Source organism: Peromyscus maniculatus, chromosome 5, assembly GCF_049852395.1.
Source record: "Peromyscus maniculatus bairdii isolate BWxNUB_F1_BW_parent chromosome 5, HU_Pman_BW_mat_3.1, whole genome shotgun sequence".
Classification (NCBI taxonomy): Eukaryota; Metazoa; Chordata; class Mammalia; order Rodentia; family Cricetidae; genus Peromyscus; species Peromyscus maniculatus.
This window is the reverse complement of record NC_134856.1, coordinates 144858502-144881208: the sequence shown is the minus strand read 5'-3', so window position 1 is coordinate 144881208 and position 22707 is coordinate 144858502. Positions and strand designations below refer to the sequence as shown.

The following is a 22707-nucleotide window of genomic DNA, read 5'->3' as shown; positions in this document are numbered from 1 at the left end:
TTTGTTTTATGTACCTTTTATCTATTAGGAATAGGAGAGAAACTTCTACACCCATAGCAGCATTGTTCATGTATGACTTACATGGTAAGGTAGTTTTCAAGGAACTGTTAAAACCCATTTTTTATAAACATTTTTTTAATTAGCTGAAGGATTACTAACTCAGTTATGTTGACAGCTACTCAAAAAGAACCCAAAAAAGTAATGACAGACTTGTTTTTAAGACGTGTAAGTATCCATTGAAAATTTATTATGCATTAGGAAGCTTAACCTAAAAACCAACAGCATAGTAAAAAGATATGTTATATCTGTTCGTGGCAGAACAGGCATCAAAATATATTTTCCTTTAAATGTATTCAGTCAGTACACAATCCTTTATAAAAGTTGTATATATTTTTCTGTCAACACCTTCATTATTTATATAAATACAAGATTTACACAGCACCCCCATCAAAAAATTAAAACCCTTACAAATATCTACATGTTTTCATACCTATAAAACTTTCAAAGGAGTGCTTTGTTAAAGATAGACCCTAGTTAATGGTCCATTTACTGTGCAGCAAAATATAAAATCTGTAAAGTTTTCTTTGTCCATAAAACACCTCAAAAATTAGCAAGATACTTATCATGAAACTGAGCTTCACTAATCCTTATATTTTTGAAAGGAATTTGATGAGCGCATTCCCATGAGATTCTAAATTCAGAAAAACAGACTGAAATACAGATTAGCTGAAAATGAACACATTCTATATTAACAGTTAAGGCAGGAGTATAGCAAGGAAAACAGAAGTAGGACACAGGAGACATGGGAAGGGGCATCCACTGCTATCTGTTACTCTCAACCCCTTTTAGGAATGTTCAAATTGTTAAAACAACAGCAAAAACTTTTCTTGATACTCTGATTTCTTTGCTGCCACTAGAATGCTTCATGGTTGGTTGCTTTGCTTTGAGTAGGATTTTAGTATGTTGCCAAAACTAGCCCCAAACTTGCAATCCTCCTTCTAAAATCTGTAAGCAGATGGGCTATAGGCTTGATTTTTTTTCTTCTTCTTCTGTAAAATTACTTTGTATACCAAGAATCTGAGCTGTTTATCCAACATGATTTGAATTTTCTAAGAAAGATTTCCTTTATCTAATAAAGGCGATCATTGACCAACACTACCAAGGTTCATTTCAAGAAGCTTAAGTAAAGAAAATAAAGAGAAAGCAAAAATAGGTTTTCATCTAACCTTTGGACAAAGTAGATCCCTGATACCAAGTGACTCTTAACAATGGCCACTCATCAACACCTATGAACTAAGAGGAATAATTCACAGAAAAAGAATGAAAGAAGTCAGTTAACACTATCGTCCCACACCTTCTACCAAAAAGGGCACAGAAAAATTGCTCTCACTCTTATTCTAGTTACTAAAGACAACCTTTCCTACCAGACATGATTTTCTATTAAAGTTTTAAAATCTAAATTCCAGATAACCTTGAGAGTTTCATATTATTTTCAGTGAAGCATTTTCAATCTTTCTTAGAATATATAAACAGGAAGGAAAAGAATGGGAGTAAAGAAACAGGAAGAGGCAGGACAGTGAAGGGCACAGGCATGAGAAGAGTAACTTATGAAACTTGGCCCAAAGGATGCTGCTAGCATTGCCCCTCCAGCACCATGAAGTCTCCAGGTGGTGCAGCTTCCTCCATGGCTCTCAGAGATGGTGTCTGCAGAACCTCCTTTACTGCTGGGTTATAGCTCAGTGCACTGATTTCCAGGCTCTTCAAAGGAGAGCTCCCAGATGCTGCTGTCTTGCAGTAATGGCTCAATGTCCTCATCACTGCCCCGTTCAGGCAGGGTGCTTGGGCTGCCACTGATGCTGCTGTTATGTTTTTGAACTCCACTGGTTTTACGGTATTCGGGAATGAATAAGGCAACCAGAAAAGACATAAGAACTATACAGGCTCCAAACAAAAACGGCGGGCCTGGGATGAAAGCTCCCTGATGGATACAAAAAAACAAATGAAGACAGAAGTTTGGTTAAGTTTTTGTTTGTTTGTTTGTTTTGCTTTTTAAAGACACAGTCTTGTGCTATTTAGTCCAGTGTGGCCTTGACATCACAACTCCTTTGCTAATATCTCCTAAATGCCAGAATCGTAGGCATGCATTATTATACCCAGCATGGTTAGGCTCTTTTTTTTAAACTCCAAGCTAGTTTTTAGTGATTTTTCTTTAAAATGCCACTATACAGTTAATTGTTTTTCAATAAGTCTATATTTCATTAATCAAGACAAATTCTGACATAGTTTAGTGTTTGGAAAATAACTCAGGGCAACCAATCACTGCTTTTTATATAATTTCTAACTAATAGAACCTGGCTTATAAACTTACAGAAGCAGCAATTTTCTTTCTGTAATCTTATCTTGTGACCTCAGATCATGCATTTCTACATATGAATATTAGTAATTTCAGGTTTGTACAGAATTCCATATTAAATGTTTCTCTTTATAAAAAATGGAAGCACATTAGCTTAATTTTGAGCAAGTTTTTTTTTTTTTTTTAAAGATAGGGTCTGTTGTATCTCAGGCTGGCCTCATACTTATATAGCTAAAAATGATACTGAACTTTACCTTCTGATTGTTAGAATTACAAGCATGCATCATACTTTTGAGTTTTGTACATTTTAGGCAAGCATCTACCAACTGAGCTATATCCCAAGTCCCTTTGGCTAGATTTTTAGGTAATTTCATATCTTATTTAGGTTAAATTTAGATAATAGCATACTATTCATAGTGACTATACAGGTGAAAAGAGAATCTAAATAAGGTACAGACACATTTTAACCCTTTCTGATTCCAAGCAATGAACACAGAATTTGCTGCTGTCAAATGCAATGATAATAAATAGAAATCTAAAGCCGCAAGATTATGCTATAATCAAACAGAACCATTATTATAACACAGATCATCAAATTACCTGTAGGGGATCATCATCAGAATTCAATTCTGGGCCCAACTCATTCAGTTCAACATGGAACATGTAGAATATGAAGCCATACAATGCTGGTCCTAGGCCATTGCATAGCCCTCGTATTCCTGTTACGATCCCCTGGGCAACCCCTAAACCACAACAATGAGAAGGGAGTCAGTCTTCTCAGAAAAGTGCCTCAACATACGGAGCTTATCTAGTACTCTCCATCATATTATGCCACATAGATTTAGCTGGACTGAGCCATCACCATACTACAGTCATTAGAGTTCATCATGATATTTTCATTTATTATACAAATGTTTGCTTGGTTACACTAAGTCTATTTAATAGTACTCTCTGTACTAAGGTGTACAAGGAGAAAAAAATTCAGTTTCTGAAAACCTTTTGTACTAGATCTACCATTTAATGGGAAATAAGAAAATATTAAATTATTATTTCCTTATCAGGTACTTTCAATTTTTCTATTGATTAAGACTTCCTTGCTTGGCTCATTTAGTTGTTCATTTACAATAAAAAATATGTCCTCCATTCAGACATCCTTGGCCACATGTGAATATGAAGAGGCTCCCCCTGGCCTTGAGTTACCATCTGCAACCTTCCATCTCATGCATATGTCCACTCAAAAATTCTGGAAGCACCAAATTCTAGATACCTCAACTTTCTAATACAGTAAGTAAAACATGAGTTTGAACCTAATGAATTCAATGATTATTTCTATAAGCCAAAACCAGGAAAGTATAATAGTATTCATACTCAGCTGAGTTACTGCAGTTAATAGTCACAATACAAAGGGTGTCACTTAAGTCCATAAATCTAAGAATGGATATGTATAACAGCAAATTCATTATGTGGGAGAATAGACGTAATGATAATGAATAAATTACCTTTTAAAATTTAATTTTTGTTGAAATTTTTAAAAGTCCTGCTAAGAATTTTAAAAAATTTCCCTTTAGGGAAAGAGGTGCAGCCTAGTATATTCTAGACATTGGGTTTGTTACTGGCACCAAACCAAACCACTATGTACATTTGTTTTACACACACACACACACACACACACACACACACACACACTCCTCTAAAATTCTCCATTTTCCTGAACACAAATGAATATTTACAATGAAATAAAAATATAAAACAATAAATGAGATAAAATCTCCTACTTCCTGACCATAGTAAGGTGTGCTATTAGAAGATGAAGAAAATAAATCAGAACTGGCTGAAAAGGAAACAGCAGAGGAAGGAAGAATAAAGTTTGCTTTCTACACAGCAGTTCTAACTTACTTCATCTCTCCCTATATCCAATTACTAACAACCAGAGTTTTCTTAATCTCGTTAAAGATCCATTTCTTAAATTAAGCTCCTGAGACTGAATTATTTCAAGTTAACTTTTAGCGACTATGTGGATATTACATTGCTAATTTCCTATTGTTATTTAATATAAATCTGTTGAAATAAGATTATAAGCTGGATAATTCATATGTAATCAGAATTGAGAGTAGAAATGGATCTTTTCTATTTCTAACTATTACTAATAACCAGAATGGCTGAGTGTAGATTGCTAAAATGTGAGTGTGAGCAATGAGAAGAACAGAACTTCTGTTCTTGACAAAATGAGTAGGTATGATCCTGTGAAAGGGTCCCACTGCAGTCAACTGCTCTTGTTATGGAGGATGCAGGATTTCGTATTTCAGGGAAGGGAGGTTCCAGCTGAAGGTACAAAATGCAAGAGGTACAAATCTTACCTTGTTGATCTGACTCTGCATTCCGAGAGATGAGGGCACTGACTGCTGGGAATGTAATGCTGGACATGGCAGCCACAGTTCCTGCTGCCCACATCATCCTGAAAATATTAAGTAAGGCTGCAAGGTACTTTTGATCAATACAGTCAGTGGTAACAGTGCAAATGCTTTGTATTTCCTCACGTTTCATTTTATTTATTTTACCCTCTTTTAAAAATGGATTTCCTAGACAAGGCATAGCTTTCTCAGTAATTCCAGTAATCTCAATATCCAAAAGGCATAGGCAGAAGCAGTATGAATTCAAGGCCAGTCTGAGCTACAAAGTAAGTCTCTGTGTCAAAGAATTCATACCACAAATACTGATCAGAGGCTGGGATGCAGATCAAAGAATATTTTACTTCCTTATTTTACTTCTTCAAAAATCTCTTCTCCCAGGTTGCCCCATTGACATTTCCAAGTGTAGGCTCAAGTTCTTAAAAGGATGTCTATTCTTTTGTTTTAAATAAATACCACATCTCCATCTGCCCTCCTCACTGACTTTCTCTATTTCTTGAAAATTGATCTTTCACAATTGCCCTTGGGTTGTGTGGTCTGTCAGGCTTGATAGCACTGTCTGTTAGCAAATGAATAAACAATGACTGTTTGCTTCAGACAGTCCTTTTCTCAGTGGGGAAAAAAAAGGTTTATGTGTGAGTCATGAGATGTATGAGAACTAAAGTAGGTCCAAAGGCTCTTGTGCCCCACTGAGCTATATTTCCCTGGGGGTGGTCTTTATTGACAATCAAACATTTTATCATCATAAAGTCTTTTTAACACTTAAAGTGTTTTGACTAGACTAGCTAGATACTGGACCAGAGTTCACAGGATGCCCTACCCCCCCCCCCCACACACAAATAGAATCATCAATCTAATTAATCTTAGGCAAAATGTAACACAGAACAAATGGTTCAAATGAAATGAAATTCAGAATTTCATATATCTGCTTCCCAACTAACCTCTAACCAATAAAGCATTTCTAAAAGCTCCATTTATGAATGCAAATGAGGACTAATTCATGTCTAAAATGCAGACTGAGACTCTGCAGTATTTGGCAATAAGGCACCTAAGGATACTTGTCATACTAGAAAATGGAACTCAGGACTTTGTGTTCTTTTTTATCAATAGGCCTTAATTTGGCCTTTCTTCCCATTTATAGGAAGCTAAAATATGAATACTTAAAAGAAAATTGATGCAGGATACTTACATGACTTTGGAGGAGATATTGGTATTCACCAACTGATTTATTTTATGATAATTACTGCCTAAGTTAAGTATACCAGCAAAGCATGCTGTAATCTGTTGCTATTCAGTGTCTTTTGTTTTGATTATATGTCATATCCTGAAAGTGGATAAATGTGTTTAAGAAGCAGAAATACAGAGAATAAGAGACAGCAGTGCTCAGCTCTAAATAGGACATCCATATCACACCTCCTCCCACAAGGCTCAGGGATCATTCGAAAAAAGGTAACTTGAAAGATTTTAACAGCCAGAGGTAGTGTACATGTTCAGTGAAGCAGTATTTGCTAGATGTGACAGCACTGTTGCACACATGAACTCACAGCAAGACTTGCACAAGATCCAGTCAGCCAAAAGACCAGCATGCATGGAGGAGAGGCTCATGAAGTCCCACCCCAATCAGAGGAGCTATTGACAACTGATGGCTTCTGGGGAAAAGGGGTGGGGGGTGTTAGCTTTCTTCAGGGATGCAGCCCCTGAGAGGTTACTCATGCTTCAGTAGATGTCCTATATCTCTGCATACACAAATAGTACCAAGTGGACACAGTGGGTTTAAAAACAAAAGATCACATGAAGTTAGCGGAAGTGGTGGTGGGCAAAGGGAAAAAACTGGAATGGGGGAAATGGGTAATATATCTGATCAAAACATATATACATGTATGACATTCTAAACAATTAAAAGAGAAAGTAGAAACAAAGCCAGACATAGTGGATCAAAACTATAATACCAGCATTCAGCAGGCGTAGGCAGAAGAACTGCTACAAGTCTGAGGCCAGCCTGGGCTACAATGTTTGATTGTTTCAAAAAACAAACACAAACCCACCCACCCTCAAAGAGAGAAAGGAGGGAGAGGAGGAGAGTGTGTGTGGGAGAGCGGGGAAATCACGAGTGCACAAGAACTTTATTGGAGGGCTGGTAGATGACACACATTCAATTAAGCAATGACTCCAGAATTAGTGAAATCTTTACAAGTCATCTGTAATCTTATAGCTCCCATGGGTGAAATGCTGAATACATCAAATAGTGAAGTAACCCTTCTTTTAACATAGTCAAATAGCTTTAGATACTTTAAGGCTCATCACATCTGTAAATATTCGCTGTGTTTTGCTTGCTTGTTTTGATAATAAGTGAATTAGGGGAGTCTTACCAGGCCTGAGATCCAAAACCATACCAGGCAAGTTGGAGCATCTGGAAACCCAAGCCAAGGAGGACAGTATTCTTATTCCCTAGTGAGCTCATCAATTTGCTAAGGAAAACTGTCTGTAAAGGAAAGAAGACAACCTTGAGAAGCCATATGAGCACACATGAATTTGATCACAAATTCAAATTCAGAGCATCAACTCTTTTAGTGAAGTCCACTCACTGATGGAAAAAGACTTTTAAGGGCACACTCTCTGTTTATAACCCACAAGGGCAGGCAGTAGTAGTAACTCTTCAGGGGTGGAGTTCAAGGGCTCCAGTGCTGACCTGGGGCCTAGGGCCTTTGACCTCCTTCCAGAGAATCCTATCTAACTGGTACTCTGCTAGTACCTCCCAAAAGGTTAATACAGCTGCACTCCAGTTATTATGACTGAGAGGATTACACCTTAGTTTTCTTTGGGGAAAAGTCAACAAGCACTTAATGTCCAGCAAGATTTACTATTCACTCATAGTTAACAATTTCACAAAATCAAGAATGATATGAGCTTCATTTTTAATAAATATATATTCTGTTAAATATAGTTTGTAAGGACAGTACGGAAAGCAAGATAAAGACACTTACAGGCAAACAGCTAAGGTTAGTGTAAAAAACAAATGAAAATCATAATCAACTTGGAAGTTTATGTAATTTTCATTTGCTAATACAGCTAAAACAAAAACATGAAGGAAACAGTTTTGTTTCTATGTACTCCTAAGAGCCTTGTCATTCTTTCATTTGGTAGGACCAGTTAGTTTCCCAGACTTCTCATTTCCTCTGCAAAGAGTTAATCACAGGAGAACATGTAGCTTGGCCTAGATAGCCATTTCAAGGGAACAGCCTCTGGGCAATCCGCATAAGCTACAGTGACTGTCCCTGAAGCACAGCAGGACATATACCCTTGCCTTTCTGGATTGACAATCATAATAGGTGGGAAAGGATTTATGGCTATTCACTCACTATATATATTCTAATTTGCAGATTCTTATTTGTTTAGTCCTGGAGACAGAAGGATCTAGAAAACATTTATTTCTATTAATTTTCACCATTAAAGAAACACTGAAACACATTCTGCTGGTTAATTCTGCAGTATCTGATTATTGTTCCTGTAAAATAGTTTTTATACCTATTTGTTGTTACCTTTGTGTACACATGTCCCAGCATGTATATGGAGGTCAGAGGAAAACTTGCAAGAGTCAGTTTTCTCCTTCTACCATGTAGGTTCCAGAAACTGAACTCAGGTTATTGCTTGGCAAGAAGCATCTTTTACCAGGTCATTTCACCATCCCCTTAACCCAGTTGTTTTGGAAGTAAGTAAGAAGAATGGATCCAGTGCAAATTACAAATAATATCCTAATGAAATCTGTATGAAATTCTGTTGAATTCTGAGGACGTTAATATTTTATGAACAACCAGTTCTGTGAGTTATGTCCCTGTCAGCTTCCTGAATTTGGTGAGGTTCGCTACATGAGCAAGATGTGTCACAGCAGGAGCTAAGCAGCTGAGCCAACAGTGTAGAGAAACTCTTTGAAACTTGTATCCTTGGCTTCCTATAGATCTGAGGTTATCAGGATTGGGGGAGGGGGAAAGCTTTGTCATTTTAAGCCACATGTTGTAAAAAACACTCACCTGAGCCACAATGGACAGAATTCCTACCATAGCTATGAATGCTACAATTTTCACAGATCCAAAACCTATGACCTGTAGAAATGAAAAACAAACAAATCATTTTATAATAGAGATATTAGAGATATAATTAATAAGAAATGATTTCTTTTTCCTATTAAAACTGACAGGAAAAAATAGTTGAGGAAAGATCAAAAAAGCAGTAGAAATTAGGGCAGTGACAGAAGCTGAAACTAATTAACCTGTAATTTATATTTAAATCTGAAATAAAAGTTATAAGTAAGCACAAATTGTGAATTTTTTTGAAAATTTTATTATGCCTATTGTTTAGTATTTCCTTTCTTAATTAGTCTATCCCAGTGTGGCAACAATGAGAGCATACAATATAGAGAATGAAAAAGAAAGCAATTAGACTTTTAATATTGCCAAGGTAGAAATGGACTACTAGTGAAGTTAGTAGCTTTTGAGTCTGGTTGCATTTTAAAATTATGTGAGCAACAGAGGAAAGGAAAGAAGGGGAGAAAAGAGAACAACAGGATGCCAGAACTCCCTGAAGACCAATTATATTGGACTCTGAGGTATGGTTCAGAGACAGGTGTGCCGTAAATGCTCCCATATACTTCTACTAAGTAAGCAGCCAAGTCTGACTGGCAATTGACCTCTAAACATCTAATTGTAACAGTAACTATGAAATGACTAATAACTTTTAAAAGGATACATTACTTTGTCTTCTACTGAAATTCTATAAAATACAGGAAAATACACTAAAAATAACTTTATAGATCCTTCTTATTTCATAAATGAGTATCTTCCCAATCACAATTAGATAATAAAAATACCAGAGCTAGAACCTCTGGCTCTTCTATTACTACCTAATCATATTCAATTACAAAATCTGGAACTGGTAGGGTAGCTTATGCCTATAATTTCAGCACTTAGGGAAGTGAAGGCAGCTTATTATCAGCTTTATGCATAACTGCTAAAACATGGAAGTAATAATAAGAGTGAACTTATCATAAACTATAGACTGCATGGTACTTATGTATAAAAGTATATAGGCTCATGAACTGTACAAAATGAACCATTTTGGTACCAGTTGTGTACCTATGGGGAAGAGATATGACAGCTCTTTATCTTCTCTTAATTTGGTTCAATCTAAATCCTATTTTAGACAAGGGTCTCAGAGCCAGACTTGGTGGCGGATAACTTTAATCCCAGCACTCAGGAGACAAAGATAGGTAGATTTCTGTGAGTTTAAGGTTAGCCTGGTCTACACAGTAAATTGTAGGCCAACTAACTGGGTATATAAACTCAAAAGCCTCAGAATTTTGTTTCCAATAAATTCTCTCTTTATAGGAACTTTTCCACAGTAGATGTCTTACTATGTTCTTCAATCCTGGATATAAGGAACACCCCTGCCTCAGCAAGAAGCTAGGCATGGTTAGACATACCTGTAGTTCCAGTTACTTATGAGGTTATCACTGAAGTCATCATTGGATTACAGGTCCCTACTTTGTGAAGTCTCTAGAAACAAGTTCATATTTCCCTTTCTACAGTGGTTTCCACAACCTATCTTAGACAAATCCAATCTTTGATAATCTACATGTTAAAAGGCTATTAGGGACCTACTACTCACCTGCCTGAGATAGAGAAAAAAGCTTGAATACTGTCCAGCTTCAGGAAGGTATGACAGAAACACTGTGATGCAGATGAGTAAAACTGTAGAATCTTTTCCAACTTTCTTTAATGACTGGGAATAAGCAGAAAGCAAAAACACAAATGTCAGTGTTCTTGTAATACTGGCTTCACTATTTTCATATATCTCCTTCAAGAGATCCTGAACATCCTATAAACAGGCCCTGAAAAAAAATTTCTACAGAACTCTCTAAAAAAAAAATCAATTCTTTCTCTGGATTTATAGAGTAACTTCTTTTAAGTGATTTTAATTACAGGGTTTTCTTTCTTCTTCTGACATAAGGTCTCATGTAGTTAAGGCTGGCCTCAAACTTGATTTGCAGCTCAGGATGAACTTGATATTCTGATCTTCTTTGCTGCCTCTTCCATAGTTTTCATTATACATAAACTCACTGTATTCTTCAAACTGTAGATAGTCAAGTTGCCCAAAACCAGGACAATTGGTATGTCTAAAACTTTTATTTGAACAGGAGTGACAAGTGTCACAGCAACAAGGTAACCATCTATAAGCTTTCTATAATCAATGCCCAAAACAACTAACGCCTACTGAAACTTTACTACACCAGTTAACTTACACATGTTAACTGGGGTCCTTACAGCTGCCCTGAAAAATAAGCCATAGTAGTTCTATTTTACAGAAATTTCTACACGTAACTTGATCATTACAAGGCCAAAAAATAAAAAAATAAATAAAAAAATTACCTTGCAGGTTCTCTAGCCCATTCCTGCTTCCTTCCCCAAACCCCTCTCTCACCATCTGACAATATAACTAACACACAAGAGGAACAGACAAGATCTCTAGGAAGTAATCTTGAGTGATCATTTCAGAAAATAATTTCAAGGGATTAGGGAAATGGTTCAGTTGGTAAAGTGCCTGCTGTACAAATATAAGGAGTATAAGGAGTCAAGTTTGATTTTCAGCACCCACATAAAAAGCCAGGCATTATGGTGCATGCCTATAAAGATCCTTGGTTTGCAGGCCAGGTAGTCTTGCTAGATTGATGAGCTCCAAGTTCAACAGAAACCCCGACTCAAAAAAAAAAAAAAATAAAACTAACTGTCATAGAGGAAGACATCAGACATCTACCCCTGGCCTACATAAGCTCACACAATGTGGTTTACAATTGTTCTATAGAAGTAGGTGTGGCAGGGAGAGAGAGAGGTAGAAAAACTTTTCTAGCACTATTTCTTGTTAGTGTGATATTCTTCCTACTACCTCCCTCTCCAACTATCTTCATTCATTTTATTAAATGATAAAAACAACCTTGTCCTTGAGGGTAATATTTTGTCTCTTACGATTTACACAGCTTAATTATATATCTCAGTCTCTCAGCCTCTTACTTGTAATTCAAGTTTTACACACACACACACACACACACACACACACACACACACACACACACACACAGAGGAAGTAAGTATTTTCATGTCTTAATTTACCGCAAAAGGATCTGCTTGTTTCCAAGAAATCTGAGCTCCCCAGGAAGCAGGTCTAATTTTGTCTGGTAGAGATTCTGGAACTGCCACCAAAATGAAGCAGATGTCTAGGAGAGCCACCACTGTGGCTACCAGCACAACAAGGCTGTCTCCATAATTTGAAGAGAGGTATGTTCCAATGGCTGGGCTGCTAACCAGACTAGCTGCAAAGGTGGCTGAGACCTATGGGAAAAAGCAGTCATTTAAGATCCTAAATATGAACATCAGTGGAGAGAACAAGCTCTTACCCAGAGTCCCATTTGCTGCAGGTATACAGCCAGATATCCTCTCTCCCTTTTCCCCCCTAAGATTTATTTTATGAGTATTTTGCTTTGAGTGAATGCCTGGTACACACAGGGGTCCGAAGAGGAAGAGGAACTGGAGATATGGATGGTTATGAGTAGTCCTCTACAAAAACAATTGCTCTTAATTGCCAAGCCATCGCTCCTTCTCTTAGATTCAGCAAGACAAATGTGTTGCACACAAATTTTAAGAATAAAAGAGGGCCAGGCGATGGTGGTGCATGTCTTTAATTCTAGCACTTGGGAGGCAGAGCCAGCCAGATCTCTTTGAGGCTAGCCTGGTCTATAGAGCAAGATACAGGACAGGCACCAAAACTACGCAGAGAAACCCTATCTCAAAAGAAAAAAAAAAAAAGAAAGAAAGAAAGAGAAGGAAATCAAGTTTGCTTAAAAACATATTCACCCACTGTTAACAAAGTAGAGATATTCTGGGGAGCTATAATTAAAATATGATATAAATTAACACTGTAGAAGCTTTCCTCATAAAACATTCACTGGTTTTATTTGTTTAATTGGAAAACAGAGATCTGCAAAGAAGGTCATGAAAACAATTCCAGTAGGGCTCAGTGGCATGGTGCTTGTCTAACATGAGGCATGGTAGTTCACGCCTGTAATTAAGTATTTAAGAAGGCCAGTTCATCCAAAAACACTGTATTTTCCCACATACCCATTTATCTCTTTATGACCATTTCATTATTACAGTAGGTGAGGGGAGGTAGCTGGTTTTAAGAGAAAAAGTTGTCACCAAAATAAATACACTAATAAAAATGAAAATAAAAAAGGCTGCAGATATATAGTTAAGTGATAGACTGTTTGGCTAGCATATGCAAGACCCGGGGTGTGATCATTAGAACCACTCATACTAACACCCACACAAAAGAAAAAAAAAAAGATTTGTGGAGAGGTTGAAGCTTTCTGGTTAGAGGCCACAGCTGGTGAGCCTTATTACACTGCACCCCTATGTTCTCCATTTAGAAAGACAATGTAGATATTTATTCTCTAAATTATAAGCAGATTAGAGTACCAAAAACATACCGATAAGATAGTAAAACTAGAAGATTCTATTAGAAACAAAAAAAATCACATAAGGACTCAGTGAGTTAGGGGGAAAAAAAACATTATAAAGAGGAAAAGAAACACTAGAAATCATTGTATCTGACTATGATTCCCAGTAAGCCAATGACATTTTTGTATCATCTATTATCTCACAATTGAATATAAAAATATAGTACATATAAAACTAATGTTACATTAAAAAGCTTTAAAAGCCAAAAACAACAGAAAAAAGACTTCTGGAGTGGGATATAAAGATATGGAGGAGGAGAATTGCCGGGCGGTGGTGGTGCACACCTTTAATCCCAGCACTCGGGAGGCAGAGGCAGGCGGATCTCTGTGAGTTCAAGGCCAGCCTGGGCTACCAAGTGAGTTCTAGGAAAAGGCGCAAAGCTACACAGAGAAACCCTGTCTTGAAAAAAAAAAAAAAAAGATATGGAGAATTTTAATTTAGGAAATATAAATTCCTGAAACTCAGTATTTATCAAGTATGTGATGATGACAGAGATCTTACCACTTTATTTGAAAAAGTCCAGGCAGCCACATAACTGCATCACAAATTGCAAAGACAAGCAAACAGCTATGGGAACAGTGCTATACTCTTTTCAGTTGCTATGTGAGCACTAACTAGGGTAGCACCCTCAAGTATTAAGGAAACAATGTTACTTGGGTTTTTATGAGGTCACAGATCTCAGCACCTGAGAATACTGCTAAGTAGGCTACTTTATGGTTCACAAGGACAATACTTTTGCAGTTTTTGTTTAAAATTATCTATACCCACAGTTAACAACAATCATTAAGACTCTGTTGTGGTGAAGTCATACCACAGATTGATTTACCAGATGCAGTGAGGAGTAACTTACCAATAGTATAACTCATTGCTATGACCCTTAAAGAACCTCTTTCTTGGTTTCCTGAAGGAGTTTCAGAAAGGAATGCATATTTTAATCTAAACTGGATATGAAAAGTACCCTTTAGAATTTATTTAACACATCCTGAAAATAATGGGCAGGAAATTCTCTGCAAGCTAGATAGGCTGTAAGGGAGTTAGTGGCAAAGTCTTAGGCCTGAGACAAACTCTGCAGAAGCTAAAGAGATCACATTTTAGAATGACGCTGTATTAGCTGAGACGTTCACTCACTGGCTTCTTGCCATGTCCCATGAGTAAGCACTAATCCTAACTGCCATCAACAACGAGAAACTGAGCTACTGATTAAGTAATTACATGACAGTCACTTCTGGTGACTATCAAAACCTTTTTCATAATTAGCACGAAATTATTTTTCCACTGAGAGCAAAAAATAAACAGCTTCGAAAAATTCCCCCATAAGAAAAAGACAAACAGGGCTGACAAGATAGCTCAGCAGCTAAGGGTATTTGCTGCACAGGCCTGGTAACCAGAGTTTGATTCCCAGGACATGACAGAAGAGTAGTGACTTCTGAAAATTGTTCTCTGACTGCCACATGCATGCTATGGCACTTGAACACACACACACACACACACACACACACACACACACAGCCAAGAAAAGGAAAAATGATTAACCTTTTAAGGAAACAAAATGTCTAGTCGGTCACACATTATATGATGTATATATATATCGAAACCTTACATGAGCGATCTTCCATTAATATGTTCAAGTGTTATGTTCTCATGTATCCATTAACATTTTTATAGTCTAATAACACTGTGGGGAAATTAGTATGTATGTCCACAGATATTTCCCATGATGGAGAAGGTGGAGTAGAAAGCTGCACTACTATAAGGTATAGGATCTTGGTGTTCTTCACAGCTCTGATGGCTGACACTTACAGCCTACCTTGGATATTTTTCCTTCTTCGTAGCCTTCTTATTCACTTTTTCCTCTATCCTGCACAGTATTACACAAGTGCCTTCAATTTAGGATGAAGCATGAATAATATTCACAGGAGATAGGAAGGGAGAGAGTGAGCAGGCAGTAGTCAGAGGGGAAAGAGAAGTTTTCTAATCATTGGTATCTGAAGTCAACAAAATAAAGTTGCTGTGGGATGTTCTGTATGTCCTGTGAGAGCCTGTTCTTGGGTTCCTTGTGGCTTTACCCAGCAGGTCCACATAGAGGATGATTAGGACCATGGGCCTGAGAGCAGGTGTCTGAGATGTTCTGCACTTGGCTGTGCTGGGGGATGGTCTGTATGGCAAATGTGTTGCTCTGATTGGCCGTGGCTAGGCAGGAAGTATAGGCGGGACTAACAGAGAGGAGAAATAAAAGATCAGGAAAGCAGGAGTCACTGCCTGGAGCTGCCGCCAGGACAAGGAAGATGTTAAGTACCGGTAAGCCATGAGGCAAGATATAGATTTGTGGAAATGGATTAATTTAAGCTGTAAGAACAGTTAGCAAGAAGCCTGCCACGGCTATACAGTTTGTAAGCAATATAAGTCTCTGTGTTTACTTGATTGGGTCTGAGTGGCTGTGGGACTGGCAGGTGACAAAGATTTGTTCTGACTGTGGGCAAGGCAGGAAAACTCTAGCTACATAAAGTGTTTTGTGGAACAGTAGTAACTTACATAAAACTGATCACTGAATGTACTCATTTAATCAGCCAACAGGAATGAGTACTTAACTATTCTAAGAAGCAGTATTATAAGAAAACGGTACAAGAAAGAAAATAATTACCTGGGTTTCTGGCATTTATCCTCCTTTAATCTACTACTCTCCACTGTCTGGCCAGATCACTTTTCTTCTTACAAAGTACACATATATCCCACATGCTGAACATGTGTCTACAATTGCTCATCAATGTGAGTACATGCTATCTTATTTCTAAACCATTTCAAAGTACCTTGAAGAAGGTAGATCTCTGAGTTTGAGGCCAGCCTGGCCAGCCAGGGCTACATGGTAAAACCCTGTCTTAAAAAATAAAAAATGAAAAAAAAAAAAGGAAAGAAAAGTTAACTTGCAAAGATGTGATCTTCTGCCCTTCTGGCCCAAAGTGCTTCTGCTATCTTCTAATAGTTCTTTCTTCTCCTATATAACTACAATATCATTATCATTACTGAGTGAATGAGATTGTCTAATGTTAAATTATCAAAAAAAAAAATGTCTCTTAAAACTTTTGATATTTATAACAACCATTTGCCAAATGAATAGCCTTTTGTTTTCTATAGTGTTATGTCTCAAATGAGTGCCTGAGACACATTGTTGAGATTCGCATATTTCTTAAATCTATTTCTGATGTTATTTTAAACATCAATTTCTTGTCAATTTTTAATAGATTGCTATTTATTACTCTAGGTTTTATAAAGTCTCCACTCTGGAAGTGGAGAGAGGAGAACTGGAGTTCAAGGTGATCCTCAGATACTGAGTTTGAGCCTAGCCTGTCCTATCATAAAATAACAAAAATTTCTAAGACAGGTAAATTGCTACACAAAACAATAAATTACTAGCCAATACAATAATATAGCCCCAGCCCTCAAGGACTATGAAAGGAAGATTCTAAGTTTGAAGTCAACTTGGCCTATGTAAGTTTTTGTTTCAAAACAATCAAACAAAAAGTTTACCATCTTACCCATCCATAAGCAGTACTTCTTTCGTGCTCTTGAGTGAAGTCAGCTACATAGGCAAATATTACAGAGAAAGTGACTGAGAAGACTCCAGATACAGAAATCATGCCAAAATACCACCTATAAAAAGATTGTTTAAAAAAAATGATTAACAACATCATTTTCTAATAACTGAAAGATTATTTTAATTGCTCAAGAGTTTTATAATCAAAATCAAAGACATCATGTGGATATTACAAACTAATGAAAATAAACTCAGGTATCTATATATATTTAAAGATAAATATAAAATTAACTGGAGTTTTGTCAATACTGAAAGGAGTACATGTTGACCTAAAAAAATGACAGAAGAGAACAAAAAAGGAAGAGATTAAATAAAAGTTATAGTTTTAAGTATAGCTGTAGTTCTAAAGGTAGGAAATACAATAATGTTTCAAATTTATAACAAAAAATGTTAATATAATTCAAACCAAAAATTTCTATAATATGCATAAATATATTGAAAAACATCCACAAATAGCAAAAGCCAGAATATTACAAAACACAAAGTGGAGTTTATTCTATGATGTAAAGATATTTTAATATTAAAAAAATTACTAAGTAATTCCTTTAACAGTCAGTAATATAATTAACCATGTTAATAGTCTTTATAATTTTTTAATTTAGCTATTACTGTTAATTGAATCTCTCTATGTATATGATGTGAGAGAGTACAGCCATGCATGTGGCATCATATCCTGTGCAGGTCAGAAAAGAGTTGGTTCTCTCCTTCCACTATGGATTCACGCTTAGACATCAAATGTTTTTACTCACTGAGCCATCTCACAGGCATTGTAACTGTCTTAAGGGGACAAAAAGCAAAACAAACGACCCTCTCCCATTTATGCTAAAAGCTATCTAACAACATCTCATATCTAATTCTGATATCTAATCAATAAATCTTTATTGTAAAAGTGAAAACCCTTGAATATAATAGAAATAAAGGGCTGAAGAGATACACTGGCTGCTTTTCCAGGACCAGGCTCAATTACCAGCAACCTTATGGCTGCTCACAATTGTCTGTCTCTCCAATCCCAGGGGATCCAACATCATCTTCTGCCCTCTTTAGACACCAGGCACCAACATGGTGCATAGATATACATAAAGGCAAAGTACTCATTCACATTATATTTTAAAGAAAAATAAAAAAAGAAAAAAGGAAGAAAGAAAAGGCTACTTGAGGCCTAATGACAAAAAAATTACAAGTCTTTACAAAATAAAAGAAAATCCCACAATCATAACTTTAGTTAAACACTATTTATTAGTTAAGATTTTAAAAAGCAGTAAAAAGCATACAACTAGAAGGAATAAGGTAAAATTATTTATATTAATTAAATTATGACATCAGTATACCTAGAAAAGCAAGCAATTAGGATAAAAGGCTATTTTGTATAACAAATGAATAGAATATATAAGAATAAAACTAACAAATATCCAGGATTTAAATAACTATTAAGCTAACAAAGGGGACTTAAAAAAAATCTCTAATTTATCAGAAAGACATGATGATACATTAGTATTCTACAAGAATTGACTACTTGGTAGAAGATAAAATTATTATGGTGTCCAACAAATTTACAAATATTAACAAGAATTTCTGATAATCATATGAAAGTATTTTCACACAGCAAGAGCATCTCAGGATCAAGAATACTGGCTAAGATACTATCCCATGGTCTAAAAATAAAAAATTAAAATTAAAAATAAAGGAAAACAAAAAAGCTTGAGCAAATCCTAACATTTCTGTGGAAATTAAATTACCTAGATTCATCATACTGAAGAGGAAAAATTAATTCAAATTCATATCATGATTTAGAATAAGCTAAGGGTTTTTATGGAATATACAAATAGTGACTCCTATGTATTCTTATATAAACAATGCTCATTCAGTGCCACAATGCAATGAGATGACAAAAATAATACATTCACAAAGTCAGCCAAGCCACAGTAGTGAGGGCAAGAGCTGTTAGTGCACCTTCAGTACTGACCTCCTAAAACTGACATCCTAACATCTACAGCTTCTCCTAGAGACACCTTGAATTTTTTCAACTAAGTCGAGTAGTTTACTTTGGAATTGTTAAAGAGTGCTCTGTAGATCAAAGTAAAGGGTGAGTTCATAAATGATTGGGATTGAAATGTTTTGGATTTTTTTCCTTTTTGAATTTGGCATATGTATGATGAGATATCCTAAAAATAGGACCCAAGTGTAACATGGAAATTATCCATATTCTACATACTCCTTATACACATAGTTTAATACACATAGTCTAATAGTCATTTCATTCAATATTTGAAATTCTGCATTATTTTTATTTTATACTTGTTCATTATAAGGTAAACTTTATATACACTTGAATCAATCAGATTTGTGTTATGTCAGCGATCAAAAAGTTTAGGATTTTAGATCATTTCACATTTTGGATATTTGGATTAGGAGTGGTGGCCAACCTGTTTTTATTTACATAGGACTCAAAACAGACCAGTATGACAGTGAAGAGTTCAGCAACTCACCAAGGGCTGATCCTCATCAGTGGGATAGGGAAGCAGGTAAAGAAGACTGTGCCAAGGAGAAAGGGCTTCCTGCCCAACACATCTGAGAGAGCTCCTATGAGGGGAGCACTCAGAAAAGAGAGCAGGCCCTAGAGAACAAACAGAAGCAAAGGTTAGATTTAAAATATGATCCCTCTATTATAATTCTTTCTTTCTATATGTATTAATTAATGTTGCTTAAATTAATAAGGTATAATTTTAATTTGAATTATGTTGTTTAACACACAGTATAATGCACAAATATCATATAAGCTTGAAGGGCTAAATAGAACTGTTGCCTGGCAGAGCAATTAAAGGTTTATATAATAATTAAACATTTGAAGATTGTTATGTATATACAGATAAAAATGACCTAAGTCATTTAGAGTATTCACTGGGCTTTTTAATGTTAAATTATTTTATACCTTATAAGTATTTGTGTTGAATTTTATTCTGACTTAGTAGGGATTCCTAGTTTTGGTTCATTATAATTTTACACAATTTTTCTTACCTTTACACCTTGAATGAGACCATTCATGAGGAATGTGTGTTGAGGAAACGTTTCATGTAAAACCTATAAAGGCAAACAAACATCAAGACATATTCAAATATAAATTTAAGATAAAGATCTCCACCTCTATTACTGGAAGACTAAACAAGATGAACTGTATAAAATTATAAAATATTAATGAATTCTTAACAACAATGACAAAAACCACTCCAGAAAGAGCAATAAAGTAAAATCTTGTCTCTCAAAAACAAAATAAAACAAAACACAACATCTTGAAGCCATGAAAAGTTAGTAACACTTTTTCTTAAATAATAAAACACTAAGGTAAGAACCAGACAAGGTAAGCCCTAGCACTCATAGGTGCTTTGGTCATAAAATATTTAGAGCATAGTGTACCCATGAAGTCCAGAGGAAGGCATCTGATACCCCAGGGCTGGAGTTATAGACAGTTCTAAGTTGCAATGTGGATGCTGGGACTCAATCCTAGGTCTTTTGAAAGAGCAACAAATACCCATAACTGCTGAGACATCTCTCCAGCCCCTTTAACTATTCTTAGGAAGGAATATCCATCCATCCCTCCCTCCCTCCCCCTCTCTCTCTCTCTCTCTCTCTCTCTCTCTCTCTCTCTCTCTCTCTCTCTCCCATCCCTATACAGAGCATTGTGTTTCTTTTTTTTTTTTTTTTACAAATAACGGTTGAAGTATTAATAGAAGATGTTGACAGAGAACTTTCAATAAATTAATTTTCCAGATCTCCAAAACTCTTAAATGAAAGGAAAAACAACAAAAACAGCTATAAGGAATGCATTATTAAAATCAGTCTCTCTCTCTCTCTCTCTCTCTCTCTCTCTCTCTCTCTCTCTCTCTCTCTCTCTCACACACACACACACACACACACACACACACACACAAAACAAAAACAAAAACAAAAACAAAAACAAAAAACCAACAACTCTCCCAGATATATTGTTGTCAATGCCTTTGTAGTTGGTTACAAGATAATAATCACAAACATGGCCCTTAAAGTGGGCCATTTACAGAATTAAATGGAGTGGAATTCAAGCCAAACAGTGCTTTAGATTACTTAGAGCCACTAAAAGCAGCAAAAAGCCTTTTAACTACATTGCAAAATCCTTCAGTATTCTAGAGAAAACCCAAGAGTGGTCTATCCATTAACAGATCAAGAGTTCCTAAAATCGGCTGCTGCGGACTTTCCGGCAGGCGGTTCCTCCATCTGCATCAAGTCAGGTTCGAGGTTACTATGTAGACTGGAAAATGTTGCGTGATGTGAAGAGACGAAAAATGGCTTCTGAGTATGCAGATGAGAGACTTCGGATCAATTCTCTCAGAAAGAACACCATTTTGCCAAAAGACCTTCAGTTTGTCACAGGGTCAGTGGTATATGCCAATACATCTGACAAAGTGGTATAAGTATACATATTAACAAACTCTTAGGAAATGGCCAGTGAAGAAATTGCTGCCCTTCCACGGGATAGCTGTCCTGTGAGAATCAGAAATCGGTGTGTTATGACATCCCGTCCACGTGGTGTAAAGCGTCGCTGGAGGCTTAGTCGCATTGTCTTCCGCCACTTAGCTGACCATGGGCTACTTTCTGGAGTTCAGCGAGCAATATGGTAAATCGGTTTCAGAACTTACTCAGCTGCCCGGGAAGCCAATCCTGGCAAAAGAGACTTTACTAATAGACTGAAGTTTTTATCGGGTCTAGTATGTTTAGTCTACCTGATACTGTTGACAGTTAAATTACTTTTAGGTTTTTTTAAATAACGAAATGTGGTGATTTGTCCTTGTCTTTTCTCTTTAAATTTACAATAGGCATATTACAAGGGATGAGTGGAATAAAAATATTTTCTGTGGAAAAAAAAAAAAAAAAAGAGTTCCTAAAATCAGTTCTTGCACTAAATGTTAAAGAATAGGTAGGAGTTTCTACTACTCCTATGCTAATATACTTTCAAACTATCCTTTAGTTTCAGTTAAAACTGTATGGTGCAGATTGGGCACATGCAGGAACATACCCTCCCCAAAGTGCCTCACACCCTTATGAATAAGTAAGTATAGGCCTCCTTAATAATTTCCTCACCATCCCATGTGGTTCTCCAGTTTCTCACAGCAACTCATAGACTTGAATGAAAGACTATGGCTAACTGGCTAGTAAAAAGACCATGATTACTGTTGTTGAAAGTGCAGGCATTGGAACTGTAACAGCAGCACACTCTCACCCAACTTCACACCTTTACATTATTTGCCTAGTCCCAGAAAACATCTATCTCTCAACTCCTCATCTATACTCTCACTTGTAAATTTAAACAGCTACATCAAATTCAGTAGAAAGACCGAGAAAAGTTGTTGAAATGTACCAAAATGACTGACAAAAAAGGAAAAGATAATCTACCTCACTTCTAAAAGGTTCAATTAATACAAATCTTAAAATAAAAATGTTTCTTCTCCACCAGAATGAAGATCTCCATCAGTTGTATATTACAAACAACATTCTACAAGGCAGAACTGCACCAAAGTCACAAAAAACAAAAAGGTCTTTGATTACAGAAGGAAATACAGAGATCCAGAAAGAAAAAAAAGGGGGGAGGGGGCATCAGAGTGGAGAATCAGAGGAAATCCAACTAAATATCAATTAAAATATTAACAATATACTGTTTAAAAAATGGTAACATTTAGCTGCTTTATACCAACTAATCACAACTATAAAAGCCATTCTAAGCACACAAAACACCATGCTAGTTATGGCCCAGGGACTACA

The 22707-nt window shown here is 36.2% G+C and overlaps 1 protein-coding gene and 1 pseudogene across 1 annotated transcript in view; one reads left to right on the top strand and one right to left on the bottom strand.

Annotated features, from left to right (window-relative positions):
- Positions 1-210: 210 nt before the first annotated feature.
- The window catches only part of Slc71a2 (solute carrier family 71 member 2), a 44620-nt gene continuing 22123 nt past the window's right edge, over positions 211-22707 (bottom strand). Inside the window, exons 3-12 of the mRNA XM_006997470.4 lie at positions 19933-19995; positions 19404-19531; positions 16859-16973; positions 11922-12140; positions 10423-10536; positions 8790-8861; positions 7131-7243; positions 4711-4808; positions 2954-3096; positions 211-1978 (exon numbers count right to left, since the gene is read on the bottom strand). Coding sequence (XP_006997532.1) covers positions 1730-1978; positions 2954-3096; positions 4711-4808; positions 7131-7243; positions 8790-8861; positions 10423-10536; positions 11922-12140; positions 16859-16973; positions 19404-19531; positions 19933-19995 — 1314 coding nt within the window. The 3' untranslated portion in view covers positions 211-1729. The remainder of the gene's footprint in view (positions 1979-2953; positions 3097-4710; positions 4809-7130; positions 7244-8789; positions 8862-10422; positions 10537-11921; positions 12141-16858; positions 16974-19403; positions 19532-19932; positions 19996-22707) is intronic.
- Positions 21126-21702, top strand: LOC143273221 (small ribosomal subunit protein uS14m pseudogene; annotated as a pseudogene).